The 22,333-nt window shown below is 47.8% G+C and overlaps 1 protein-coding gene across 1 annotated transcript in view; it reads right to left on the bottom strand.

The window, feature by feature from the left end:
- Positions 1-2,096: 2,096 nt before the first annotated feature.
- CRISPLD2 (cysteine rich secretory protein LCCL domain containing 2) overlaps positions 2,097-22,333 on the bottom strand; it is a 33,600-nt gene continuing 13,363 nt past the window's right edge. Inside the window, exons 4-15 of the mRNA XM_071567643.1 lie at positions 21,466-21,598; positions 21,241-21,356; positions 19,896-19,996; positions 18,004-18,162; positions 16,110-16,170; positions 15,420-15,486; positions 14,402-14,532; positions 14,191-14,234; positions 13,238-13,310; positions 12,530-12,605; positions 7,858-7,991; positions 2,097-5,401 (exon numbers count right to left, since the gene is read on the bottom strand). Of these exons, the coding sequence (XP_071423744.1) occupies positions 5,347-5,401; positions 7,858-7,991; positions 12,530-12,605; positions 13,238-13,310; positions 14,191-14,234; positions 14,402-14,532; positions 15,420-15,486; positions 16,110-16,170; positions 18,004-18,162; positions 19,896-19,996; positions 21,241-21,356; positions 21,466-21,598 (1,150 nt within the window). The 3' untranslated portion in view covers positions 2,097-5,346. The remainder of the gene's footprint in view (positions 5,402-7,857; positions 7,992-12,529; positions 12,606-13,237; positions 13,311-14,190; positions 14,235-14,401; positions 14,533-15,419; positions 15,487-16,109; positions 16,171-18,003; positions 18,163-19,895; positions 19,997-21,240; positions 21,357-21,465; positions 21,599-22,333) is intronic.

The following is a 22,333-nucleotide window of genomic DNA, read 5'->3' as shown; positions in this document are numbered from 1 at the left end:
GACCCCAGAGGATCACCAGCAATGTGGACAAACAGGTCACCCTCACTGAAGTCCATGTAGTTTCCTTTCCCTTCCCCTCTACTTTCATAGAATCATAGAATCAGTTGGGTTGGAAGAGACCTCTGAGGTCATCAAGTCCAACCCTTAATCCAACCCCCCTTTGATTACCAGATCATGGCACTCAGTGCCACGTCCAGTCTCACCAGATTTTATGCCCTCTGCACCAAAGCAAGAATCTGAATCCCACCCTCAGCATGGAAAATAAAATTCAATTTTTCTCCTGCCTCTTTGTGTTTTGCCCTAAACCTTCCCTTACCTGGAGTCATCTCACGGAGAGGAGACTCATGACAGCTCCATTTTCTGGTGGATGAGCAGAGGACAAAGCACTCAGCTTGAACAGGAGGACACAATCGTTAGCAAGACCAGAGACAGTGGTGCAGGATTTGAAGCCAACCCAAAGGGATGGGTTAACTAACCCCAAAGAGATGGGTTAACTAACCCAAAGGGATGGGTTAGCCAACCCAAAGAGATGGGTTAACTAACCCAAAGAGATGGGTTAACTAACCCCAAGGGATGGGTTAGCCAACCCAAAGAGATGGGTTAACTAAACCAAAGAGATGGGTTACCCAACCCAAAGGGATGGGTTAACTAACCCAAAGAGATGGGTTAACTAACCCCAAGGGATGGGTTAGCCAACCCAAAGAGATGGGTTAACTAAACCAAAGAGATGGGTTACCCAAGGGATGGGTTAACTAACCCAAAGAGATGGGTTAACTAACCCCAAGGGATGGGTTAGCCAACCCAAAGGGATGGGTTAACTAACCCAAAGAGGTGAGTCAGCCAACCCAAAGAGATGGGTTAGCCAACACAAAGGGATGGGTTATCAAACCCAAAGGGATGAGTCAGCTAACCCAAAGGAATGGGTTATCTAACCCAAAGGGATGGGTTAGCCAAGCCAAAGGGATGGGTTATCTAACCCAAAGGGGTGAGTCAGCCAACCCAACAAAGTGTGTTAACTTCAGCCTTAAGTGTTGGATATTACACTGTTTCAGTCTCCAGGCCAACAGAGACCTAAATTTCACCACATATGAAACCATAGAATGGTTTTTACTGGAAAAGACCTTCAAGGTCAACTGACTCCAACTCCCAGGTTGGGGCATTTTGTAGCATCAACAAATAGGAAATCAAACAACTGTTGCAATGAATAGGATGGGCTAAGGAAGCTCCCAATGACCATCAGCCTGAAACCCCCTCTCTGCTTACCCTTCAGCTTCACTCAGGAAAATCTTCCCACAAGGAGATATTTCTGCAGCAGCAAAAACAGAGGAGAGAAAGCACAAATTGGGCATCAACAAGTTCAAATAGGCAGTTTGGAATTCACCAGCCGTGGACTTTTCCTTCTACAGGAATCACTGGCAGGGCAATATCTGGGTTGGGTTTTACAGGTAAAGACAGTTCAACCATCAGTGCAATGGGCCATGTCTGGGGTTGATTTTGGTCTGGTTGTGTATATAATGAAAAGCAGAAAATTCCATGACCTCCTTGTCCATCAGGACCCCCTGCTGTGGCTCAGCCCACATTTTTGGCCCCAGCCCAGCCTGGAGGCTGAGTTATGAACCCCCTTGTGGTGTTGCTCCTGAAACCAGGGTAGGGTTGAATTACAACTTGGTTTGATTTGTGGCACTGTCAGCAAGTGGAGAAAACTTCAAGGGGAATTAAAAAAGTCTGTCCACTTTTCCCTTCAAGAAAAGAAAGGGGACATTTAACAACATCCTGCTCAGGTGGGGACAAGTTCACCTCAGTTCTAATTCATTAATCACTATTTCCAACCCGTTAATTAGCTCAGCCCTTATGTTGCAGGGATTTCAAGACAGTGATTTTCCCTTGCTCTCAAGCTGGTTCACTAAAGAATACATCTTATTTTTGGTGACTTTTAATGCCTGGGTATTGGGCAGTTTAATTTATTTGTTTGTGGAACTGACTCTGCACATCCCAATCTCCTTTGGGGTCTCTCTAGTCCCCAAGAGTAATCCCAAATAGCTCTTCTAAACACAACCCCAGCTCTGGCTGAGCATTAAGGACAAGGGGAGCATTCATTCTGGGAAGGTTTTATTTCACAAATAATTCAGGAGTCAAAATAAAATGGAAGGCGAAGGGGAAAAAAAGATATTTTACAATTCTGTATTTAGAAACAAACAAAAAAAAAATCTACTTTATAAACAACCACACGGCCCCTTGGAAAACATGCAAAGGCACAGGAAAATTTACAAGTAACTTTTATACATAGGAAGTAAAATACATCATTTTTCATAGAAAAAAAAACCCCAAAAAACAAAAAACAAGCAACTCTATGAACTGGCCCTAAATATTTAGACTGCACAACTGACCAGCTGGAGCCTCCTCAATCAGCTGTTGGCTGAATGTCTTAAAATGAAGAAGTTCATGGATTTATGGAGCCAACAAATCCCCCCAGCTCACCAGCCACCTCTTCAGCTTTTAGCCTGCTTGTGTTTTCTGCAGGTTTGCTTGAGCCAGATACTCTGCAATAATGCCAAAAAATCCATTTATTGGCAAAGAACAACTAGGACTGAAGTGCTTCAAAGCCTTCAAGTCTGCTGAGCTGGGGGCTAAGGAGGAACCTGGGGAGATAAAGGACCTTTAAGCTGCACTGAAATACGTGAGGCTGAGAAGTGTTTTGGCATCAGAAATAAAGGCAGCAAATCTTTGGCTCCAAACTGGTGCTGTCCCACCTGTTTGTGAACAGCAAAGCACAGGTGAGTGCAAGGAATTGATATGTCCCCACTGCCTTGGAGGCCCTGCTGGCCCCTGGTCTGCTGGAGGTATGTTGAACTTCATAGCACCCAGGACCTCCAATAATATTTGTGTAGGCAAGTCACAATTTCTCTTTTGTACAACAAATACAAAAATAAACAGATACAGACTTAAATTAACGGCGGTTTCTAAAAATCCAAACCAGTTGGCTGAAGAGAAAAACACGCGACTGTAACTTGAACGAAGCGGTTTAGGATATTTCTGTTGGAATCACAACCCTTCCCTCGGCCCCTTCCCATCAGGGAGGTCCATCCCAAGCTGGTTGGATTGTTATGTGCTCACAGGGATCCCCTGGGCTTTGCTCCAAGAGCCCTCACAGTTCCTTCCATGGCTCTCCATCCGTGGCTACCACGGAGGTGCCATCCCACGGCAGCGTCGAGGGGTTCCATGTGCAGTCCCTGGTGGCATCTCTGTCTCCTTCCAACTCAACCAACAGCCCTCTGGCTGCCATTTGGCCCGTGGTGGTCCCAGATTCCTTGGATGGGCTGGAACCAGACCATGCACATCCCAGTTATTCACAGTGGGCACAAACAGGGACTCTTGACCTCACTGCCAACATCTCAAACGCTTCCAACCAGCAGCTTTTCTAAGATATGTTCCAGCTGGGTTTAACCTCAATTTACCTAGAAATTAAAAAATGAATTCAGTTTTCCTATCTAAGGTCAAGACTGTACACCTTGGAGGACAATATTGCATAAGACAAGAAGAGTCACTTCTCTCTATCCACCCCAAAGGTTTTCTGTGCAGCTCTTTTGGAGACGATGCAAAGCAGCTCCAACTTCATGTTTTACAAAAGGTCTCCTTCCACCTTTAGACTTTACAGAGAAATAATCCCCATCACTGAGACAAACTGAGCGATAAATGTCATTTAAATGTAATTTCCTTTCTGATTTCACGGTGTTTATGGAATTAAAGAAGTGTTTAATCACATAAATGGTTTTGGTCTGTGTTTTGAAAGAGCTTGAAGAGATGGCTCTTAAATCTGTCTCGATTAAACCAAACACAGTCTGAGCTTCAGAGCAGCTGTGAGACATTTGCCAAAGAGAGGGAAACATGTCCCCATTTGTTACCCAATATTATCACTCAGTTTTTGAGGAGAAGGACTCTGCATTTACAAGAATGGAAGGACTACAGCTGGCATTGTGTTCTCATGCCTAATGATGTGGATGCACCAAAACACCCCCAGATTTGTGTTTAGACCAACTCTAAAAATTCATTTCTGATCTAAAGCAGAGGATACTCTTCTGCCTTAACAAAGCAGGTCATGGTTGACCCTTCTCTTGGCTTTGAGGGGCATTTGGGTGCACGTCAAGACATAAATAATAAAATAGGAATTAATATCATTACAACACCCAGGAGTTTTGCCAAACCTCCCATCCTGGGTATCAGCTGCCCCCAGGTGCAGCATTTACACTCACTGTGGGGATCTGTTGGCATCACAAACTGGGCAGGAAAAAATAATCTGCTCCGATTTATGCCCCATCTTTCAAGTCTCAGAACTGCACACACCACAAGGAGCTTCACAAAGGGAAAGTGAACCTGCCCTCTATGGATGCAACCCTCCCTAGCAGAAATAAGATTAATTTTATCACTATTTAACTACTACAGATAGAACAACCAGCACTGCTGTATAAAACAATACACTGCATTTAACTGTACTTGCGTGGAATATGGGATGAGATGTGCCAGCACAGGATTCACTGCCTTCCCTGGGAGTGTTTGACCAGCAAACACCAAACCTGCTCTTTTGGTTCTCTGGTGGCCTCATTTGCTGCACTGAGGATCTCTGCCACCACTTTCCACCCTGCTCCAGTCCCCAAAGCCTCCATGTCCGGAACATGCTCTCCCCAGACGTGACACCATCGTTGGATGTGCCTCACACAGCAGCTCTGGGCACATCCCCTCGCTGGGAAAAGGCCCAATCATCTCTTCTCTTGCACAGAAACCACACCAAACCACTCTCCCAAAGCCCATCCTCTCCCCAGACGATGCAACTTTTCCACCAGTGTCCCGTTTCAAAGCGTCCAATGCCTGGACAGCCGCTCGCTCCTGAGCCTCACCCGTCGCAGAAGGTGCCTGAAAACACCCCAAAACCACCATCCAGGGCCAGGCTGAGCCCCCTCTCCCTGCTGCCCCTCGAGCCACCGCCGTTCTGTGTAGCACAACCTCGTAAAGTTGGGAGTCAGAAGAGTCTGTGGTTGCTGAATGCCCTTAAAGAAAGAGGAACACGAGACGAGAAGATCCGACGCTGCACGGGTGGGATGAGATGCAAACAGCTGGGTCAGAACAGCTGGGTCAGAACAGTTGGGTCAGAACCTGGTGTCTTTTTTTTTTTTTGACTTTTTCTTTGTTTTTCTTTTTTTTTTTCTTCTTTTTTTTTCCCTTTTCTTTTAGAATTCCCTGAAGGAGATGGGCAAGGAGGGGGAGGGCAGAGGTGACGTCGCCCGAGGAGCCTTCGAGTCGCCGGAGGTCGACAGGGAGCTCTCCCAAAGGAACTGCACCTTCCCTGGGGAGTTACTGCTTCACTGCAAACACTCGGAAGGCATTGCCATCTGAAGGGTTCTTCAAGCTGGAGACCAAGAAAAGGAAAAAAAAACCCACTTAGAATGGACTAAATGATCATAGAATCACAGAATCATAGAATGGATTGGGTTGGAAAAGACCTCCAAGATCATCAAGTCCAACCCTTGGGCCAACTCCAGTTCCTTCACCAGATCATGGCACTCAGTGCCACGGCCAAGCTCAGGTTTAAAAACCTCCAGGGATGGGGAATCCACCCCCTCTCTGGGCAGCCCATTCCAATCCCTGAGCACTCTCTCTGCAAAGAATTTTTTTCTGCTCTCCAACTTCAATTTCCCCTGGCAGAGCTTGAGCCCATCGTGCCCCCTTGTCCTATTGCTGAGTGCCTGGGAGAAGAGACCAACCCCCAGCTGGCCAGAACTTCCCTTCAGGCAGTTCCAGACAGTGCTGAGGTCACCTCTGAGCCTCCTCTTCTCCAGGCTAAACACCCCCAGCTCCCTCAGCCTCTCCCCACAGCACTTGTGCTCCAGTCCCTTCTCCAGCCTCGTTGCTCTTCTCTGGACCCGCTCCAGCCCCTCAATCTCTTTCCTGAACTGAGGGGCCCAGAACTGAACACAACACTCAAGGTGTGGCCTCCCCAAGGCAGAGACACTGCAAGACCCAAAGTGGGACAGGCCATTCCAAATTGCTCCTATCTCATTCCTACCAGGAGCAGGAGAAAGATAAAGGATGAACAATAAGAGGCACAAATCCATGATTGCACCTTTGATTGATGTTTTCAATCCAAATCTATAGTGGTGATGCCAACAAAAGGAGCTGGAAGGCAACAGCCTCTCCCTCCAGGCCAAGCTTTGATCCAAGGAACACTGTGCTCCCTTAGGCAGAGATTCAGGCATGAAAAGGAACATGTTTTCCTGAAAAACAGTTGTCAAACAGGCTGGCAGGTTCCCAGGGCCTGTCTGGCCTGGCTCCTGGTGCTGTCAAGGAGAGGAGCCAGATCCCCTCATGCTAAATGACAATAATATGGATATTCATCTCCAACCTGCACTTCTGGGTAGTTGTGGGGACAAGGAGGTGTTTCTATCCCCAGGTCCTATTTCTTCAGTCCTGCTGGGCTGAAAAGCCCCAGGAGAAGGACAAAACTTTATATTCCCACAAAATAAACATTCCATCAAGGATAAAGACTCAGAAAATCCTAAAGATAATTCTTCCCACACCTCTTTGGGTGTGTGTCTTTACCTAAAGTTATTCCCAATGTCCCAAAGGGTCAACTTTTCACCTTAATTTTGGAAAGGCTGTTTCACAGTCTGGTGGAACTCACAGCATGAAGCTGTTTCTTTATTGCCACTTCCCAAATCCCTGTGCTCATCCCTGCTGTGAGAAACATCTTTGGTTTCCCTCACCCCCAGATCAGCACTGGCTGCTCATATTCCATGGCCCTGCCAGCAGTGGCATCTATTCTTAGCTCGGGCACAGTGTGCCATCCAAGGAATAAGGTTGTCTGTGAGTATAAAAGACAAGTGCAAGCAAGACAGAAAAAAAAAAATTCAAAGGAACAGGTTTTTGCCTAAATCCAATCTCCCAAATTGCAAAATGTTGACCCTGATAGTCTATGCTAAAAAAAAAAAAAGCATATTTAACACTTATACCTTCCCTGTCTCAGTCTATTTTTATGTGCTAAGATGCTCTAGAGCATTCTGGGATAGGCTTTAGTAGAAATTAAACACCAAACTTGGTAGGATTTCTTGTGGTATTTATAAGAGAGGAACTACAGAAAGCAGGCAAAGTTAGTTGTGATCAAACCCCACCCATAACAGTGGGAAATTCTGTATTTGCAAGGAGAGCTTTGAGAAATATCTGGGAGAAAAAAAAAAAGCATCACAGATTGAAAGAGCAGTTTCTAATTAGAAAGGACTGGATGAGCTGTGACTTGGCCATTGAGGTCGTTGGGAGGTGTGGGATTCTGGAAGAGCTGATTTGAGATTGGTCACTGCAACCAGCAAGGCTGGCCCAAAAGGAACTGCAAAAATATTACAAGGGTGGCAAACCCACCTTCAAGAAGATCATCCCTGAAGGCATTAATTTAATCATGTTTCTTCCAAAGAGAGTAGAGGACATGAGTTAACAAATACAACCCAGAATGGAAGGAAATTCCAATTATAAGCCTGAAAACATGAGCCAGGCTGAAAGCTGGAGAAATACCTGGGCCTTTTAATGTGTCAAAGACACAGCAAAATGTATTAATATGGACTTGCAGCATCAGCAAATCAGCCAAGGCTGAGCAGGATCTCCCACCCTTCACAGCGACCTGAAAGCAGCTCCTCACTGGGGGAAGGGAGGAGAGGACAACACGCTCTACTTGTTTGGCTCTCCAGATTCACAGTGACACTCTGAAGTCAGATATTTCCAGCCCAACAGCCTTCCCAGCTGATATCTGCTGACTTCAACCTGCCACTGACCTCACCACAGAAAGGGAGAGCAAAGAACAGAGGACAGAAATCCCACCTCTCCGACTGGACGCCGTTCCTTAGGGAGCCAACGTAACTCTTCTTCTTCTCCACGGGCATCACGTCCACAAAGCCACCTCTTTCATCTGAGATGACTCCTGCATGCACTGCAGCTTTGCAGATACTGGAGCTCTGAAAAATAATTGATTATTTGGATTTTCTGTCTGTGTTTTCTATAAGGAGAGTTAACCCCATAAACACCAAGGAAAACCAGGGAATTAAAAAGAAACTGTTATGAATCAATTCTGTCCCTATTTTGGACAAACTAGGGATAAAAGATGCCAAGGAGAAGATCCTGCAGGTACTTCATAAGCCCTGGTTGTAAGAAGATCCACCACCACTGCAGAGGACGAGCAGCTTTTCCATCATCCTGCCTGAGGTGGAGCTGCACCTGGGAGGTTATCACAGAATGGCTTGGGTTGGAAGGAACCTGAAAGCTCATCCAGTGCCACCCCCTGCCATGAGCAGGGACATCTTCCACTGTCCCAGGTTGCTCCAAGCCCCATCCAACCTGGCCTGGGACCCTTCCAGGGGCAGTCACAGCTCCTCTGGGCAACCTGTGCCAGGGCCTGCCCACCCTCACAGGGAGGAATTTCTTTCAAATATCCAATATAAATCCACACTTCTCCATCTCACCCGGGGCCAAAGCTGAACTGAGGACAACTTTCCAGCCAAGGCCTCTTGGGTCTGCAACAGAGAAACCACCTCAGCAAAGTGTGTTCACAGAGTTGCTTGAAAAGGAACCCTTTCTCCTGAATTAAGGCAAGTGACCACTAATTATCTAGGAGAGTTCAAATCCTTCTTTCTGGGAAAAGCACAAGCACAGTGAGGGGTGTAATTTTTGGACAGGCATTACCCCCTCAGACAACACCAAGTGTGGAGGGAGATTAACATTTCTGGAAAGGATAAAGCCTCTCTGTTGCACATCATTCCCCTGCTCTCCAAGATGTGCAGAATCAGAAGAGCTGGAGGAACACAAAACACCAGCAACTGATGACTAAGCTCCCAAAGCATCCAGGGAAAGAGAGCAAAAGCAGAGAAGGCTGAGACACAGCATAAACTTGGCCATGAGCTCCAGAGGATTTACATACAGCAAGCTGGAATAACACAAAGCAAAGCCCAGCTTTGCACAGGGAGCTGCAGCAGGTGAGGATCCCAACCCAGACACTCCCTGATCACTACAAATCCAAGCACCACAAAACCACTGCCAAGGGCAAACGTTCCCGTTGCACACGTAGGATACAGACTGTGCTGTTCATTCCTGCAGCCATATATGGCAGCTTTGCCTTGTCCCCTATATATTTATCACTTTGGATGGCCTATCTCTTGGCAGCTCACTGAGGTTTGAGTGCCAGTTGGGTGCTTTGCTTCCATACATGGTCAGGGGAGCAAAGGAACGCCCTGTCTGGAGGACACGCAGCGAAGCCGCCCCAAGATGTGGTGGGAAATCTGCAAATCTAAAACTGGCTCAGGAAAATTAAACTGCCCTGAATCAGTTTGCAACACTCTCCACTGGGAGACATCCCTAAACAATGTTCTTTTCAAAGCATTCCTGGGGTTTTTTTTCTTTCCCAGGACTTGCTGTTCTGCTGCTCACTCAAAGCTTTGACCAACAGACTTTTATTGCCTTACCCCAAAGCTCCTCTTATCACTTGGATTGGAGCCCTTTCCCATCCCAGCATGGGCTGTGCTTTGATGAATTGATTGCAGAGCTTTTGGAAGATGAGATATGAGGAGAGTAAGGCCTTCCTGCTCAAATTTAGGAGTCCAACACCTGCATGGACAACGCAGGGCTTTGCATGGTGAAGCCCCTTGGGATGCTCTGAGACAATTTCCTGAGTGGACTCTGGGGCACTCACCATGAAATGACAATCCACTTTGTAGTGGGTCATTAACAATACTCTGTGACTATGAGCTTAATCACCCAGAATTTCCTCATTAGAGTGACTGGTTTAACCACTGAGTTTGTCTCCTGAGAGCTGAGCCCTTGGCTCGCTCTGGTGACAATCACCTGCCTCATTGGGCAGGTCCTCCACCCAGCCATGGATACAAGCATGAAAGACCTTATCTCACAAGCAGAGATTCCTCCTCTTTCCTGACTCCACGGGGCTCCTGAGCAGGGATGGGGATGGGTTTCCTCTGCAGGCCCATGTCACACCAGGAGCCAGGCAGAGGGACAAATCACAGGACCTTGTGAAACTCAAAAGCTCTCTTAGAACCTTCAGAAGGAGCTGTGGGTGTTCACACAGCTCCAGCACAGAGACCAGGTTGGACAGGGCTTGGAGCAACCTGGTCTATGGGAGGTCACCCTGCCCATGGCAGGGGGTGGAATGAGATGATCTTTAAGGTTTCTTCCAAGCCAAACCATTCCATGATTTTGTGACCACCAGGCCTGTCCACTCTGACCATTGCATATTTCTTGCATTTTGTTCATTTACCCCCAGATTTCAGTCTCCTCTGTGTCCCTGTTCCACAGTCTGAATTCCCATTTTGCTTTCTAAAGCAAAGGCTGCCAATACCTCTTTACATTTTAAGCCACCAGAAGCACCCACATATAAACTCACAATCCAAGATAATTTTATAATGATGAGCAAACCAAAAACTCAACCAGAATGTATTTAAAGTGATTAAAAATTCCTTTACACAAACTGACCCAGGGTCCCCTGTGCTCCCTGAATAAAAACCAGAATTATACATAACAACCACCCATTCTTCATATCTCAGCTTTTTCTTCATGGAAAACCAAATTTTATGTATTTTCCATGGATCATGTAAATGTGAACACCATCTCTGGCCCAAAGCACAGGGAGTTCTGTTGTTCCTTGGACCAGCCAAGTATTTTGGTCACCACAGCTCAGACCATCAGCCTTTACCTGCCAGAGCATTTAGTGCAAAACCTGCTGTTTTGGAGAAGGTGCTAAAAGACCAGAGGGCACCTTGCAGGCTGGAAATGGGGCCAAAAGCCTCATTTTCCTTTAGATAACTTATTTAACAAGGCAGAGTTGGAGCACAAATCCCCCAGGGCCATGAAGGTGCCACACTAGATATGAAGTTGGCTGCCCAGAGCCTTTCCCAAAACCAGCACTTGCCTCATCCAGCTTGTTGCCTGTTTTAATTATTCCTGAGCAGGGGGCTTGGGTTGATTCCCAGCATTCCCTTGCTGGAGAGCATCCTGCTGGGAACAGCTTTTCCCCAAATTCCCCCTGCCTGGTGTGGTGTTTCCCATCTCAACTTCCCAGCATCAACCCCTCTCCCTTTTGCAGCCTCACTCAGAGCCACCTCAACCTGTTCTCTCCAGCTGGTTCCACCTGCTTTGCTGCCAACCTCCCACCCTGGTGACACCCTCAGTGCTTCCTTAGCACCCCCACATCACCCTCCCAGCACAGCAGTCCAGGAAAAGCTGAACCCAACCCTTTAGGAAGCGACCAAATACTTTTTCATGATATTATTCTTTGTTTTTCTCCCAAATCACCATCCATGCCCCCGTTTATGAAACAATCCCCAGGAGGCTGAGAGGAAATGGAGCTCGTGGTTCATGAAAGGACATTAATCCTTCTGCATCACTGCAGGGCCAGCCTGGGATGCTGCTCCTCCCCTAATACCTTGTAATTCAGGGGCAATCTGAGGTAGTTCTGTCTTCAGGAAAAAAAGAGAAAACTATTTCCCATTTCCTGCAGGTGGGAGCACCCAGGGAGGCAGCTGGATTTGCCAGGCCAGCAGAACCTGTTTGTGCAGCTCTACCTTTCCAAAAGTGGGTCTCAGGCAAAATAAAAAATGCTGAGGTTGTTTTTAAAATTGCTTTCAAAATTGCTTCCCCAAATGACTGTATGATTTCTGCAGGGTGGTTTTCCTCAGGAGTCTGCAAAGCTCCAAGGTGACCCCAAGCTGGGGGTCCACAATCAGCTGATGCTTCTCCCAAGGCTTTGAAAAAACTTGTTGCTCCTCCAGAGTGCAGGAGCAGCCAAGGAGCTGACACTTCTGAGCAACATTCAATGGGAAAAAGAAAAAAGGAGGAGAAAAACATAACAACCAGGCACCCACAAATGGAAAAACATCAAGACCCAGGTTTTGGAGGCCTAATTTTAAAAGATTTCAAGAAAATGACTCTTAGCCCAGTTTTAGCATCAAGTCTCTGCTCATCCCCACAAGCAGAGCTTAGAAAAACAAACCCATAAAACCAGCTCTTTCCACTGCTCTGAGCTCCGTCAGAAATGCTGTTCAGCTCCCAAAAAGAGGGCAGGGGAGGGGAAAGAAAGTCTCATTTTGCCAGCTCTGTAGTGTGAGGGTACATAACAAAACCCCTTTGGTGCACAGTGTAGGTCCCAAAGTGCTTTGCAAAGGCAGAAAAGTACCACCACAACTCCCCACCCAGAGCCCACATGGCAGGGAGAGGTGAAGTGACATGGCCAAGCCTCCAAGAATGATTTGTGCCAAAGAGCAGGAGCCCATTGACCATCAGGCCAGGAGTTTCCAAGTGACATGTTCAACTCCTTGAGAATAAGTCAGTGTTGGAGAGCACAAGGGCTCCCCAAGTCGATGTTGACCCCCATTCACCCATTCCCACAATGATCCCAGAGAGTTTGGCTTTTTTCCCTAAATGCCAGAGCGTGCCCTGGCTCTGTGGCACAAGTGCCATGGCACAGGGGGCAGAGGGGAGGGCCCACACTCACATCTGCATAGACGTTGGTGCCAAACACGGGCGCCCAGTACGACGGCTCGTCCTTGCAGTGGGCTGGACAATAAATCCTAGAAAACAAGTTATTCAGGTTTATTCTCCATATCAAGGCTGGACAGGAAAAAGAGCTGCATTCCTGGGACATTCCAAGTGCCTGCATCTGGTCTGCAGGTGGCAACAGTGAATTTAATTATCTGTTCCCCTCGGATGACATTGGGTTGTTACTGCAGAAATACAAATACAGGGACTTGGACCAGTGAAGGGGGATTGGTCTTTCATGACCTTTCCAAAGGGGAGCACCTGGACTTTGGCACAATGGTGGGCACGTCAGTCTTGGCATGTTTGTGCTCCCCTGCCCTGCCACAACTTCCTCCTGCACGGAGCAGCTTTCTAGAACCTTCTTCCATGTTTGAAGGTGGGAAGGAAAACCACATCCCCAAACTAGTAAAGGCAGAGTGTGGAGTTGCCCACTCACACCTCAGGGTGTCTGGGATGGGCTCACACAGCCTGATTTACAGGTGACTGCTCTGAAAATATAACCTGAATTTTCTGCTGTGATGCCAAGAAAAGCAGCGTGGCAGGAGGAAACCCACCATTCCCAACACCCTCCTCCAGTTCCTCCAGTAAAGGCAGCTCTGCTCCAGCAGCCCCCAGGTCTGGGGGCTCAGCATCCCCTGCCTGGAGCACAGCAGGTTGGGGTTACCTGGGGCAGTGGCTCGCTGGCTTCTTGAAGTGGCACAGCTCAGCCACTGTGGTGTAGCAATCCAGGGTCTGTGCTGAAAGAGGGAAAGGCAAATTATCACACCTGAGAGCTCAGGCAGTGCAGAAAACACCCAGCAGTCCCCCAGCACGCCTGGGGACACCCAGCTGAGGGCACCAGGGGGAGGCTGCTCCTTCCCACAGGAGAGCAGCTCCCAGCAGGAATTCTGCCTCCACACCACCACGTGGCCCTGCAAACATCCCAGCTTTGAAAAGGGGGAAGCAGCTGATCCACAACATGGGGTTTTGCTACAGATGTGGAGTCCAAACACCCTGACACCTACAGCTCTCCTTGAAAACGGCTCAGGGGGAGCTAATCAAAGTCTGGGAGGAATTTTACAAAGTATTCTGCGAGTGGAGATGGTTTAAAAAGCAGAACTGCACAGTATTTATTTGTATGCCATCAGAAATGTGATGACTCACTGCTACAAACTAATTTCAAGTGTATTCTGTGTTTCATGACAATATTGCAGTAGGACATCAGCCACTACTTCTTTTTTTCCAGTTTTTAGAAGTGCTCACACTGGACTGAGGCTTTCAAACATGGATGGCTCATCCCAAACATGGATGGCTCATCCTCCACCCCTTGGCCATCAGCAGGTGAAATTTGGACCCCACCACAATCCATCACCAGCAGATGCTGCTGGGAATGGCCCATTATCCCAGTTTTCTGCCCCTTCCTCTGAAATACCCACGGAAAAACGAGGTGGGGGGTGGTGGAATTGCCCATAAGAGGTGGACAATCATTCCAGGTTTCTGGATCATGCTGGATCACCACTCCAGGACTTGGTTGTGGTACAGACCCACTTGACACAACGACTTAAAAGGAAGGGTGTTTTCAAATATCCCATAAAACTTCAGCAACAATAATTTTTTCCCTCAACTTTTGAAACTTACTTGTGACTTTGGAAACCATGAAGGCATTTGAAGGTTTACTCTTCCTGCAAAACAAGCAAACAAAGAAATTTATTTTAAAAAAAATAAGCACAGCAGAATGACCTGGATCTTTGTGCCTACAGAGGAGTAACAAAGAGAATTCAGCATCACTTGGAACTCGAATATATTTGGTATTTAAGGCAATACCACAAGTTTTTGGGGAAGGCAATACCTGAAAGACTCCACACCATTCCTGGTGGACTTGACAAAAGCAGGTGTTCTCCCTTTCCTTGTGATATCCACCAGCCCTCCCTTGTTGTCCAGGATGCCATAGTGGATGGCAGCACGACAGATACTTGAGGACTGGCAGGGGCACAAATAAAGAGAGTGAGAAAAAAATCTGCCCAACCACCAGGCAAAAAACGAAGCAGAAATTAAAGCACCAGCAGAGCACCAAGTGGAAAACAAGCTGAGCACACCCCTTTGGAATCTGGTTGTTAAATCTTGCTCTCCCAACACAGCCCTATTCTTTTATTACTATTATTATTTTAAGCACTGCCTGGTTGAATGGGAAGCTTTTTTTTTTTTTTTAAATAACAAAGCCATACATTTAAATATAGTTTAGGAGAAAAGCAGAGCTGGAAGTGAAAGACCAGTCTGAAATAATTCCAGTTCTCAATAAAATATTCCAAGCCAAAATATTTCTGCTGACACCACTTGGAGGGGGTGGCTGTTTTCTATCACAGAAGCTGCAGGGACATATCGTGGATGAGGAGTTGGAATGGGGAAAGAAAACCCAATTTCAAACCAAAAAAAATCTTATTCTTCACCCCAAAAATCATTTTAATGGGCAAACACTGCCATGATTTATTTATAAATTGTCTTGCTAATTCAGGATCCAGGAGATCAGCCCCAAAATTTTATTTGGTTCCAGCATTTAACAGTGTTTCCCACAGCAATGAACAGAGATGGCCACTGATGCTCTTCCATCACCTTCCAGGAGTGTCCACATTAAGGACAACCCATAATAAAATCATGTCTGAGGAATCCCTTGGCCTTCCCAGACTCCTTTTTTTTCCCCATCAGTAAGATGAGGAAAATACAGATAACCCTTATTAGCACCATTTCACAGCACCACAAGTGGAGAATCTGCACAGCCAAATTGCAGAGGAATGGCTGACATTTCCCACTGCTGCTTTTGCCACCAACTCCCCACAAACAACATCCAGGAGCTATTAAAAGGTACTTACACTTTCATAATAAAATGTTCCAAAGATCTTCCCTTTACTGTACAAGCAGCCAGCTGGGCACAAATACCTGGGGAAGATAAATATCTTTGAGGGTGGTGAACAACAATTCAAGAAAAACAGCCTTTGACTCCATTTAATAGTCATTCCATTCACTTCACGTCATTCTTCCATTTAAAAAAAAAAAACAAGATTGCAAAAGAGCTGCTTCTTAAAACAGTTTCTCCACCCCTCCTTAAGAGCCTGACCAATATTTAGATTCTGTGGATTTGGGTTTGCTCCAAGTGATAAACTGTCCTGTTCTTTGCAGAAACCTCAACCAGAAGTTCTTGACTGGTTGGGAGGGGACAAGCCATGAATTATTGGTCTGGCTTGGCCAGCAGTGGAATGCATGAAAAAGGCTCCAAAAACGAGTCTGCCAAAATGTACTAAATTATTTTGGACACCTGAAACTCTGGGTCATCATAAAATAAACCAAGTCACCTCATTGCCAGGCTTGGCTGAAGGTTTGCATTAAGAGAAATTTAGGGGATTTTTTTTTTTTAATTGGGTTTTGTTGGTTTTTAGGTTGGTTTGTTTTAAAGAGGTTTACTCAGATAGTCACCAAAAATGCACAGCACAGCCTGCAAGTGCTGAGTAATATTTAGATTCCTTTTTCCCACAGTGTTCCAAGAAATATCAATGAGACATCACCTGTTGCACGTTGAGCCTCTGCATTTGTCTCTCATCTTGGTTTCACAGGTAATGACTTGTGCTGGGGAGAAAAGAAAAAAAAAGAAATATTTCAGAATGAAAGAGCTCAACCTCCTCCTGAGCTACAGAGAGGAACAACCTCCACACACCTTTCCTGGAGGTCTTTGGTGCAGAAAGATAAACACCTTATTTGATGCAGCCTGGAGCAATTCGTGCCTCTTTTACCCTTCACCTGGGACAGGTGTCTTTGGAATATTAACGAGGAAGGAGCATCTGACAGAGGAAGGCTTTGATTTACAGCCCCAGGTCTGCAGTCAGAGCTCTCATTCTCTATTTAATTACAGACTCTCTGGATTCCAGCAGATAAACTTGAAAAGGATGTGTTGGCTTCCCTCACCTTGTTTGCTAAATAAGTCTCTTTTAATTAACAACGGTTAGAAAACAACTGAGGAAGTCCCAGCAGCTCCAAAAACCACTTCAGAAATCCTCCCAAGCCAGAAATAAAGAGGAAGCAAACTGAAAAACCCAGAAAAGCTGCAAAGGGGGAACTGCTGAGTGCAGAGTGTTTAAAATGGGGAATAAACCCAATATTTCCTGAAGTGATGACTGATGGGGGGAGCTTTGGCACATTGATATTTGATTGAGATAAGGAGGACATGGAGCTGCTGGAGCAAGTCCAGAGGAGGTAATGGAGATGCTCTGAGTGCTGGAGAACTCCTGCCATGGAGTCAGACTGGGAGACCTGGGGGGGGCTCACCTGGAGAAGAGACCTGAGAGCCCCTTCCAGTGCCTGAAGGGGCTCCAGGAATGCTGGAGAGGGACCTGGGACAAGGGTTGGAATGACAGGACCCAGGGAATGGCTTCCCACTGCCAGAGGGCAGGGATAGGTGGGATATTGGGAGGAAACTGAAGCACAGAAGGCACCAGTGGCTTTTGAAAGCTTTGCTCCACTTCTGGCAGGTTTCTCTCCAACGAGCAGTGAATTTTCACACAGATTACCTCCCCCTCCACTCAAACACCCTCCCAGCTATTTCTGCTCCCTGAACCTCCTCATCTTCACTTTCTCCTCAGCTTTCCACACCTTTTCCCACAGAAAAGGACTTCAAAATTCACAGAATCATAGAATTGATTGGTTTGGAAAAGACCTCCCAGATCATCAAATCCAACCCTTGGTCCAACTCCAGTCCCTTTACCAGATCATGGCACTCAGTGTCACAGCCAAGCTCAGGTTCAAAACCTCCAGGGATGGGGAATCCACCCCCTCTCTGGGCAGCCCATTCCAATCCCTGAGCACTCTCTCTGCAAAGAATTCTTTTCTGCTCTCCAACTTCAATTTCCCCTGGCAGAGCTTGAGCCCATCGTACCCCCTTGTCCTATTGCTGAGGGCCTGGGAGAAGAGACCAACCCCCACCTGGCCAGAACTTCCCTTCAGGCAGTTCCAGACAGTGCTGAGGTCACCTCTGAGCCTCCTCTTCTCCAGGCTGAACACCCCCAGCTCCCTCAGCCTCTCCCCACAGCACTTGTGCTCCAGTCCCTTCTCCAGCCTCGTTGCTCTTCTCAGTTGGGTTGGAAGAGACCTCTGAGATCATCAAGTCCAACTCTTGATTCAACCCCACTGTGATCACCAGCCCATGACACTTTGTGCCATGGGCTGGTGATCACAGTGGGGTTGTATCAAGACATGTGGGTTTCTCTGTCCCTGGAGGTGTTTAAGAGGACACTCAGTGCCACATCCAGTCCCTTCTCCAGCCTCGTTGCTCTTCTCTGGCCCCGCTCCAGCCCCTCAAACTCTTTCCTGAACTGAGGGGCCCAGAACTGAACACAACACTCAAGGTGTGGCCTCCCTAACACAGAGTACAGGGGAAGGAACTGAAAAAGCCAGAGGTTGCCTTACTCATGTAGGATTCTGGGATGATTTTCTTGGGCTTGATGGATTTGCTGGGCTTGCTTTCTGGAGGGTAGAACCTCACTGGCTTTTGATCTGCCACCTGGGGTATCTCCACTTCATTGGTCTCGTCTGTCTCAGCCAGGCTGGGATCTTCATAATGGTGATCTTGGTAGGAGAGAGAGGATTAAAAATGGTCACAGAGTGTTCTCACTGATGGGGAAATCAGGCAGGTTCATGTTTAGAGGGAGGGGATTTGGTTTAACAAGGATCTTCTTTAAAAGAGTTGGAAGATGAAAAATACCCATTAAATGCAGCACAGGGAGTGTGGGGGGAATTTGCTCCTCTCCCACTCCTCAGGGAATGAAGCAGCAATTAGAGCACCTTACAATAAAGATTTGAAAGTATCCCCACTAATTAGTCAAAAGAAAGTGCTGATTTGCTGCTTCTGCTTCCCACAGAGCTCTTCCTTCTGAAGGAAGGCACAAACTTGCTGAAGGGTGCATATTCCAGGAGGCACCTCCTCCTCTCTCCCCACTGCAGCCCACTGGGGTCCTCCCCAAAGCCCCACAGGCTACAAGATGAGAAATGCAAGGTTGGAGCTTTGGGCAAGTCTCCAGGGAACCTGGAGCCCAGTTCTCCAGGAAGCCAAACATGTGGGAGGAGAAGGATGACCCCAGGAGCTGCTGAGGGACATCACTGCTGCCCTGGAGGGCTCAGGTTAATGATGGTCTGGTTTACTCCATGGACTTCTCTTCCCACAGGTCAGGGAAAACCATCCTGGATCTTCTTCCCTTCTTCATGTGACACGAATTGCTGCAGTTGCTTTGCAGCTGTGGAAACCAAGGTGGGGAGGGAGGCAAAAGCTCCATCCATGGTGGGGAGGGAGGCAAAGGCTCCATCCAAGGTGGGGAGGGAGGCAAAGGCTCCATCCAAGGTGGGGAGGGAGGCAAAGGCTCCATCCAAGGTGGGGAGGGAGGCAAAAGCTCCATCCAAGGTGGGGAGACAGACAAAGGCTTCATCCAAGGTGGGGAGGGAAGAAAAAACTCCATCCAAGGTGGAGAGGGAGACAAAGGCTCCATCCAAGGTGGGGAGGGAGGCAAAGGCTCCATCCAAGGTGGGGAGGGAGGCAAAGGCTCCATCCAAGGTGGGGAGGGAGGCAAAGGCTCCATCCAAGGTGGGGAGGGAGGCAAAGGCTCCATCCAAGGTGGGGAGGGAGGCAAAGGCTCCATCCAAGGTGGGGAGGGAGGCAAAAGCTCCATCCAAGATGGGGAGGGAGGCAAAGGCTCCATCCAAGGTGGGGAGGGAGGCAAAGGCTCCATCATAGAATTACAGACTATTCTGAGTTGGAAGGACCCACAAGGATTATCGAGTCCAACTCTTAAGTCAATGGCCCACAGAGGGGATTGAACCCATGACCTTGGCATTATTACAACCAAGTTTTAACCAACCAAGATAATCTCAATGTGAGGAGGAAGGAAAAGGCTCCATCCCCAGTCCCCAAAGCAGCAGGACAGGTGGCCAAGCTGTGCCCACCCACATCAGCCCTGGGAAACCCTGGAGAACATTCCCTTCCCAAACAAACCCCAACGAGGACGGGGTCGCTCCTGCCAGCGCTCAAAGTCCTGCTGGAGCACCCAAACCAAACCCATGGAAGCTCAGAGCTGCTTCCCCCCATTCCAAGCTCTTTCATTTTCCCCAGGAAAACATGCCAAGCCCGAGCTCCAGATCTGAAGCACTTCAGGGATTTCCAGTTTCGGCACCGGCCGACGATGTCGCGATGTCGAAACGCAGAGGGGGATTAATTAAAAGGCGAACAATGCTGGGGCTGGTTCTAATTAGGAACTTTGCTGAGCATCCTCCCCCATCCCAGAGGGTGTCCCAAGCCCCCCAGCACCCACCTCTGTAGCAGAGGTTGTTCTGGCAGCCTCCTCCGTAGCTCGGGGGGCACTCGGAGCAGGGACGGCCAGTCTTGTACGGCGCTTCTCCAATCCAGTTGCCCCTGCAAGCAACGTGCACCCATCAGACCCCCAAGCTCTGAAACATCCTCTGGCCCAAAGCAACTAAGCAAAGACTAAACAACCAGCCCAGGAAAACCTTGTAGGAAAAAATGCTCTTGCTCATTTCACCTCCAAAATGAGATTTGTAGGGGTCTACTTCAATGAACGGTGTTCAGCATCTCTTTGATATTATATTCCAGTATAAACACCAAGATCTTATGTAAACAGAAATAAATCAATGGATTACTGCATTTTTTCTCAAAAAGCTACTCAAAATAAAAGCCCATTTTGGCACTTTGTCCTGCAGACTTTGGGGGCTGAGGAGGCTGAAGATGCTGGAGTTAAGCCCGTGGCTACGAGCTCCTGGGTTATTGCTCTTTCAGCTGTCTCCACCTATAAGGCAGATGAGGACAATGTGCACCGATGCCAGGGAGAAAAGATTAAGCAGAAACTGCAGGAATAGAGTATTTTTCCATCCAGCAGCCCTGAGTGGATGATGTGCAAGTCACCCAGCCTGCTGTGGGAGAGATGCTGGGATCCCACACGAGGAGCGGGTTGTTAAACCCCTCCAAACCACGAGCACAACATGCTCAGTGTCTGAGTGGGGAGAGGGGCTTATCAACCCCCCAGGAAAGCTGTGCCTGGGCCATGCCAGCTCTGCACCCACACAGCCTTTTCCTTTGCATTCTTCTGCACTGTGGTTGATCCCCAGCAGTCAGATGCTCCCCAAGCCACTCCGTTTGTACAAAAGAAATTTCCCCATTTCATTTCGGGTTGAAGTTTTAAATTGCCAAGGGCTTGGAGTGGGGGAATGTTTCTCTTCTTAGCCATTAAACCAGAAAACATTAACAGCCATTGCCAGGTGGAGGCAGCAGGAAAGAAATGTAATTTTCATTTTGAAATTTAAGCAAAGCATCGAGCCGGGGAGATCTTCACTGACGCAGTTATTTCAGGGTTTTTTTGGCATTAACCACCACCCTCTGACAGCAGAGAGCAAGAAGCTCCATCCTGGCCACCTCCTGCTCCTCCTTCCCTTCCCTTCCCATGGCAGGAACATCAAAGCTCCAGCCTGGCCCACGCTCCTCATTCAGTTTTCCAGGCAGTGCTCGGGAGTTTTGAACCAGCCCTTAGAGAGAAAATTTCAAGCCACAACCAGCAGTCCAGACTGCCTGAGATCTCTCCCCCAGATCCTGAGCAAGCTGCCAGTTTGGGGAGGGCTGGAGAGAGCCCAGCTGCTCTGCCTTACTTGGGGGAGTAGTTGCACACCAGGTAGACGGCATTCTCCCAGATCTCTCCCCACACATTCATCTGCTTGCAGACGTTCACAGCACAGCCAATCTTGTTGGTCGTGGCCCAGACTATCTGCAAGGAGAAGGAAGTTATTGCAGGTGAGGGAATCACCCCCATCCAAGCACAGATGGGACCAGGGAGATGTGGAGAGTCTGGGTACAAAACCCTTGGGGTGCTTTACCTGGGTGTAATGGGTGCACATGGCACCTGTACACCTGTCTGGGCACCACGGGTTGCACTCATGAGGGTGAGGGAATGTGTAATCTTTAACTTCATCATACCAAGACTGGACATGGAAAGCTGGAGATCGATACCTGAAGGAGAAAAAAGGCAGTTTAAATCATGACAGTCTGGTGGAAGTTATCAAATTAAAAAAATCTCACTGAAAATGTCACAGATGATGGGTTAGGATTAGATACTGGGAAGAAATTCTTCCCTGTGAGGGTGGGCAGGCCCTGGCACAGGTTGCCCAGAGAAGCTGTGGCTACCCCATCCCTGGAAGTGTCCAAAGCCAGGTTGGAGCAACCTGGGACAGTGGAAGGTGTCCCTGCCCATGGCAAGGTGACTGGAACTGGATGATCTTTTAGGTCCCTTCCAACCCAAACTGTTGTGTGTTTCTATGATTTTCTGCCTCAGATTCACAGCCTGACTTAATTCTGTATTATTTATAGGTTTGACATGATCCTCAAGTGCTGCTGACCTGAAATGCCCTCCCCACCTTTCCACACAACTACAAAATAACTCCTAGTTTGGCAGAAAGTTGTGTTTTGAAAGTAAACAGAAGTTGGGCTTTGCCAAACATCTCACACCAAAAGCCATCATGGGCTGATTTCACCACCAGGCAATTTGCTAAATCTGGGAGCACCCTGGAGCTAAAACTGCAAGAGCTTGGAAAGTGAAGGGGCTTTTCCACACTCACATCCCACCAGGAGCTGGTGAAGAGCAGCTGGAGCACTATCACTGAATCAGCAGGGTTGGAAGAGACCTCCAAGATCATGGAGTCCAACCCTCCATCCAACCCCACTGTGATTACCAGATCATGGCACCAA

Source organism: Pithys albifrons, chromosome 12 (genome assembly GCF_047495875.1).
Source record: "Pithys albifrons albifrons isolate INPA30051 chromosome 12, PitAlb_v1, whole genome shotgun sequence".
Lineage (NCBI taxonomy): Eukaryota > Metazoa > Chordata > Aves > Passeriformes > Thamnophilidae > Pithys > Pithys albifrons.
This window is presented reverse-complemented; position numbering and strand designations above follow the sequence as displayed.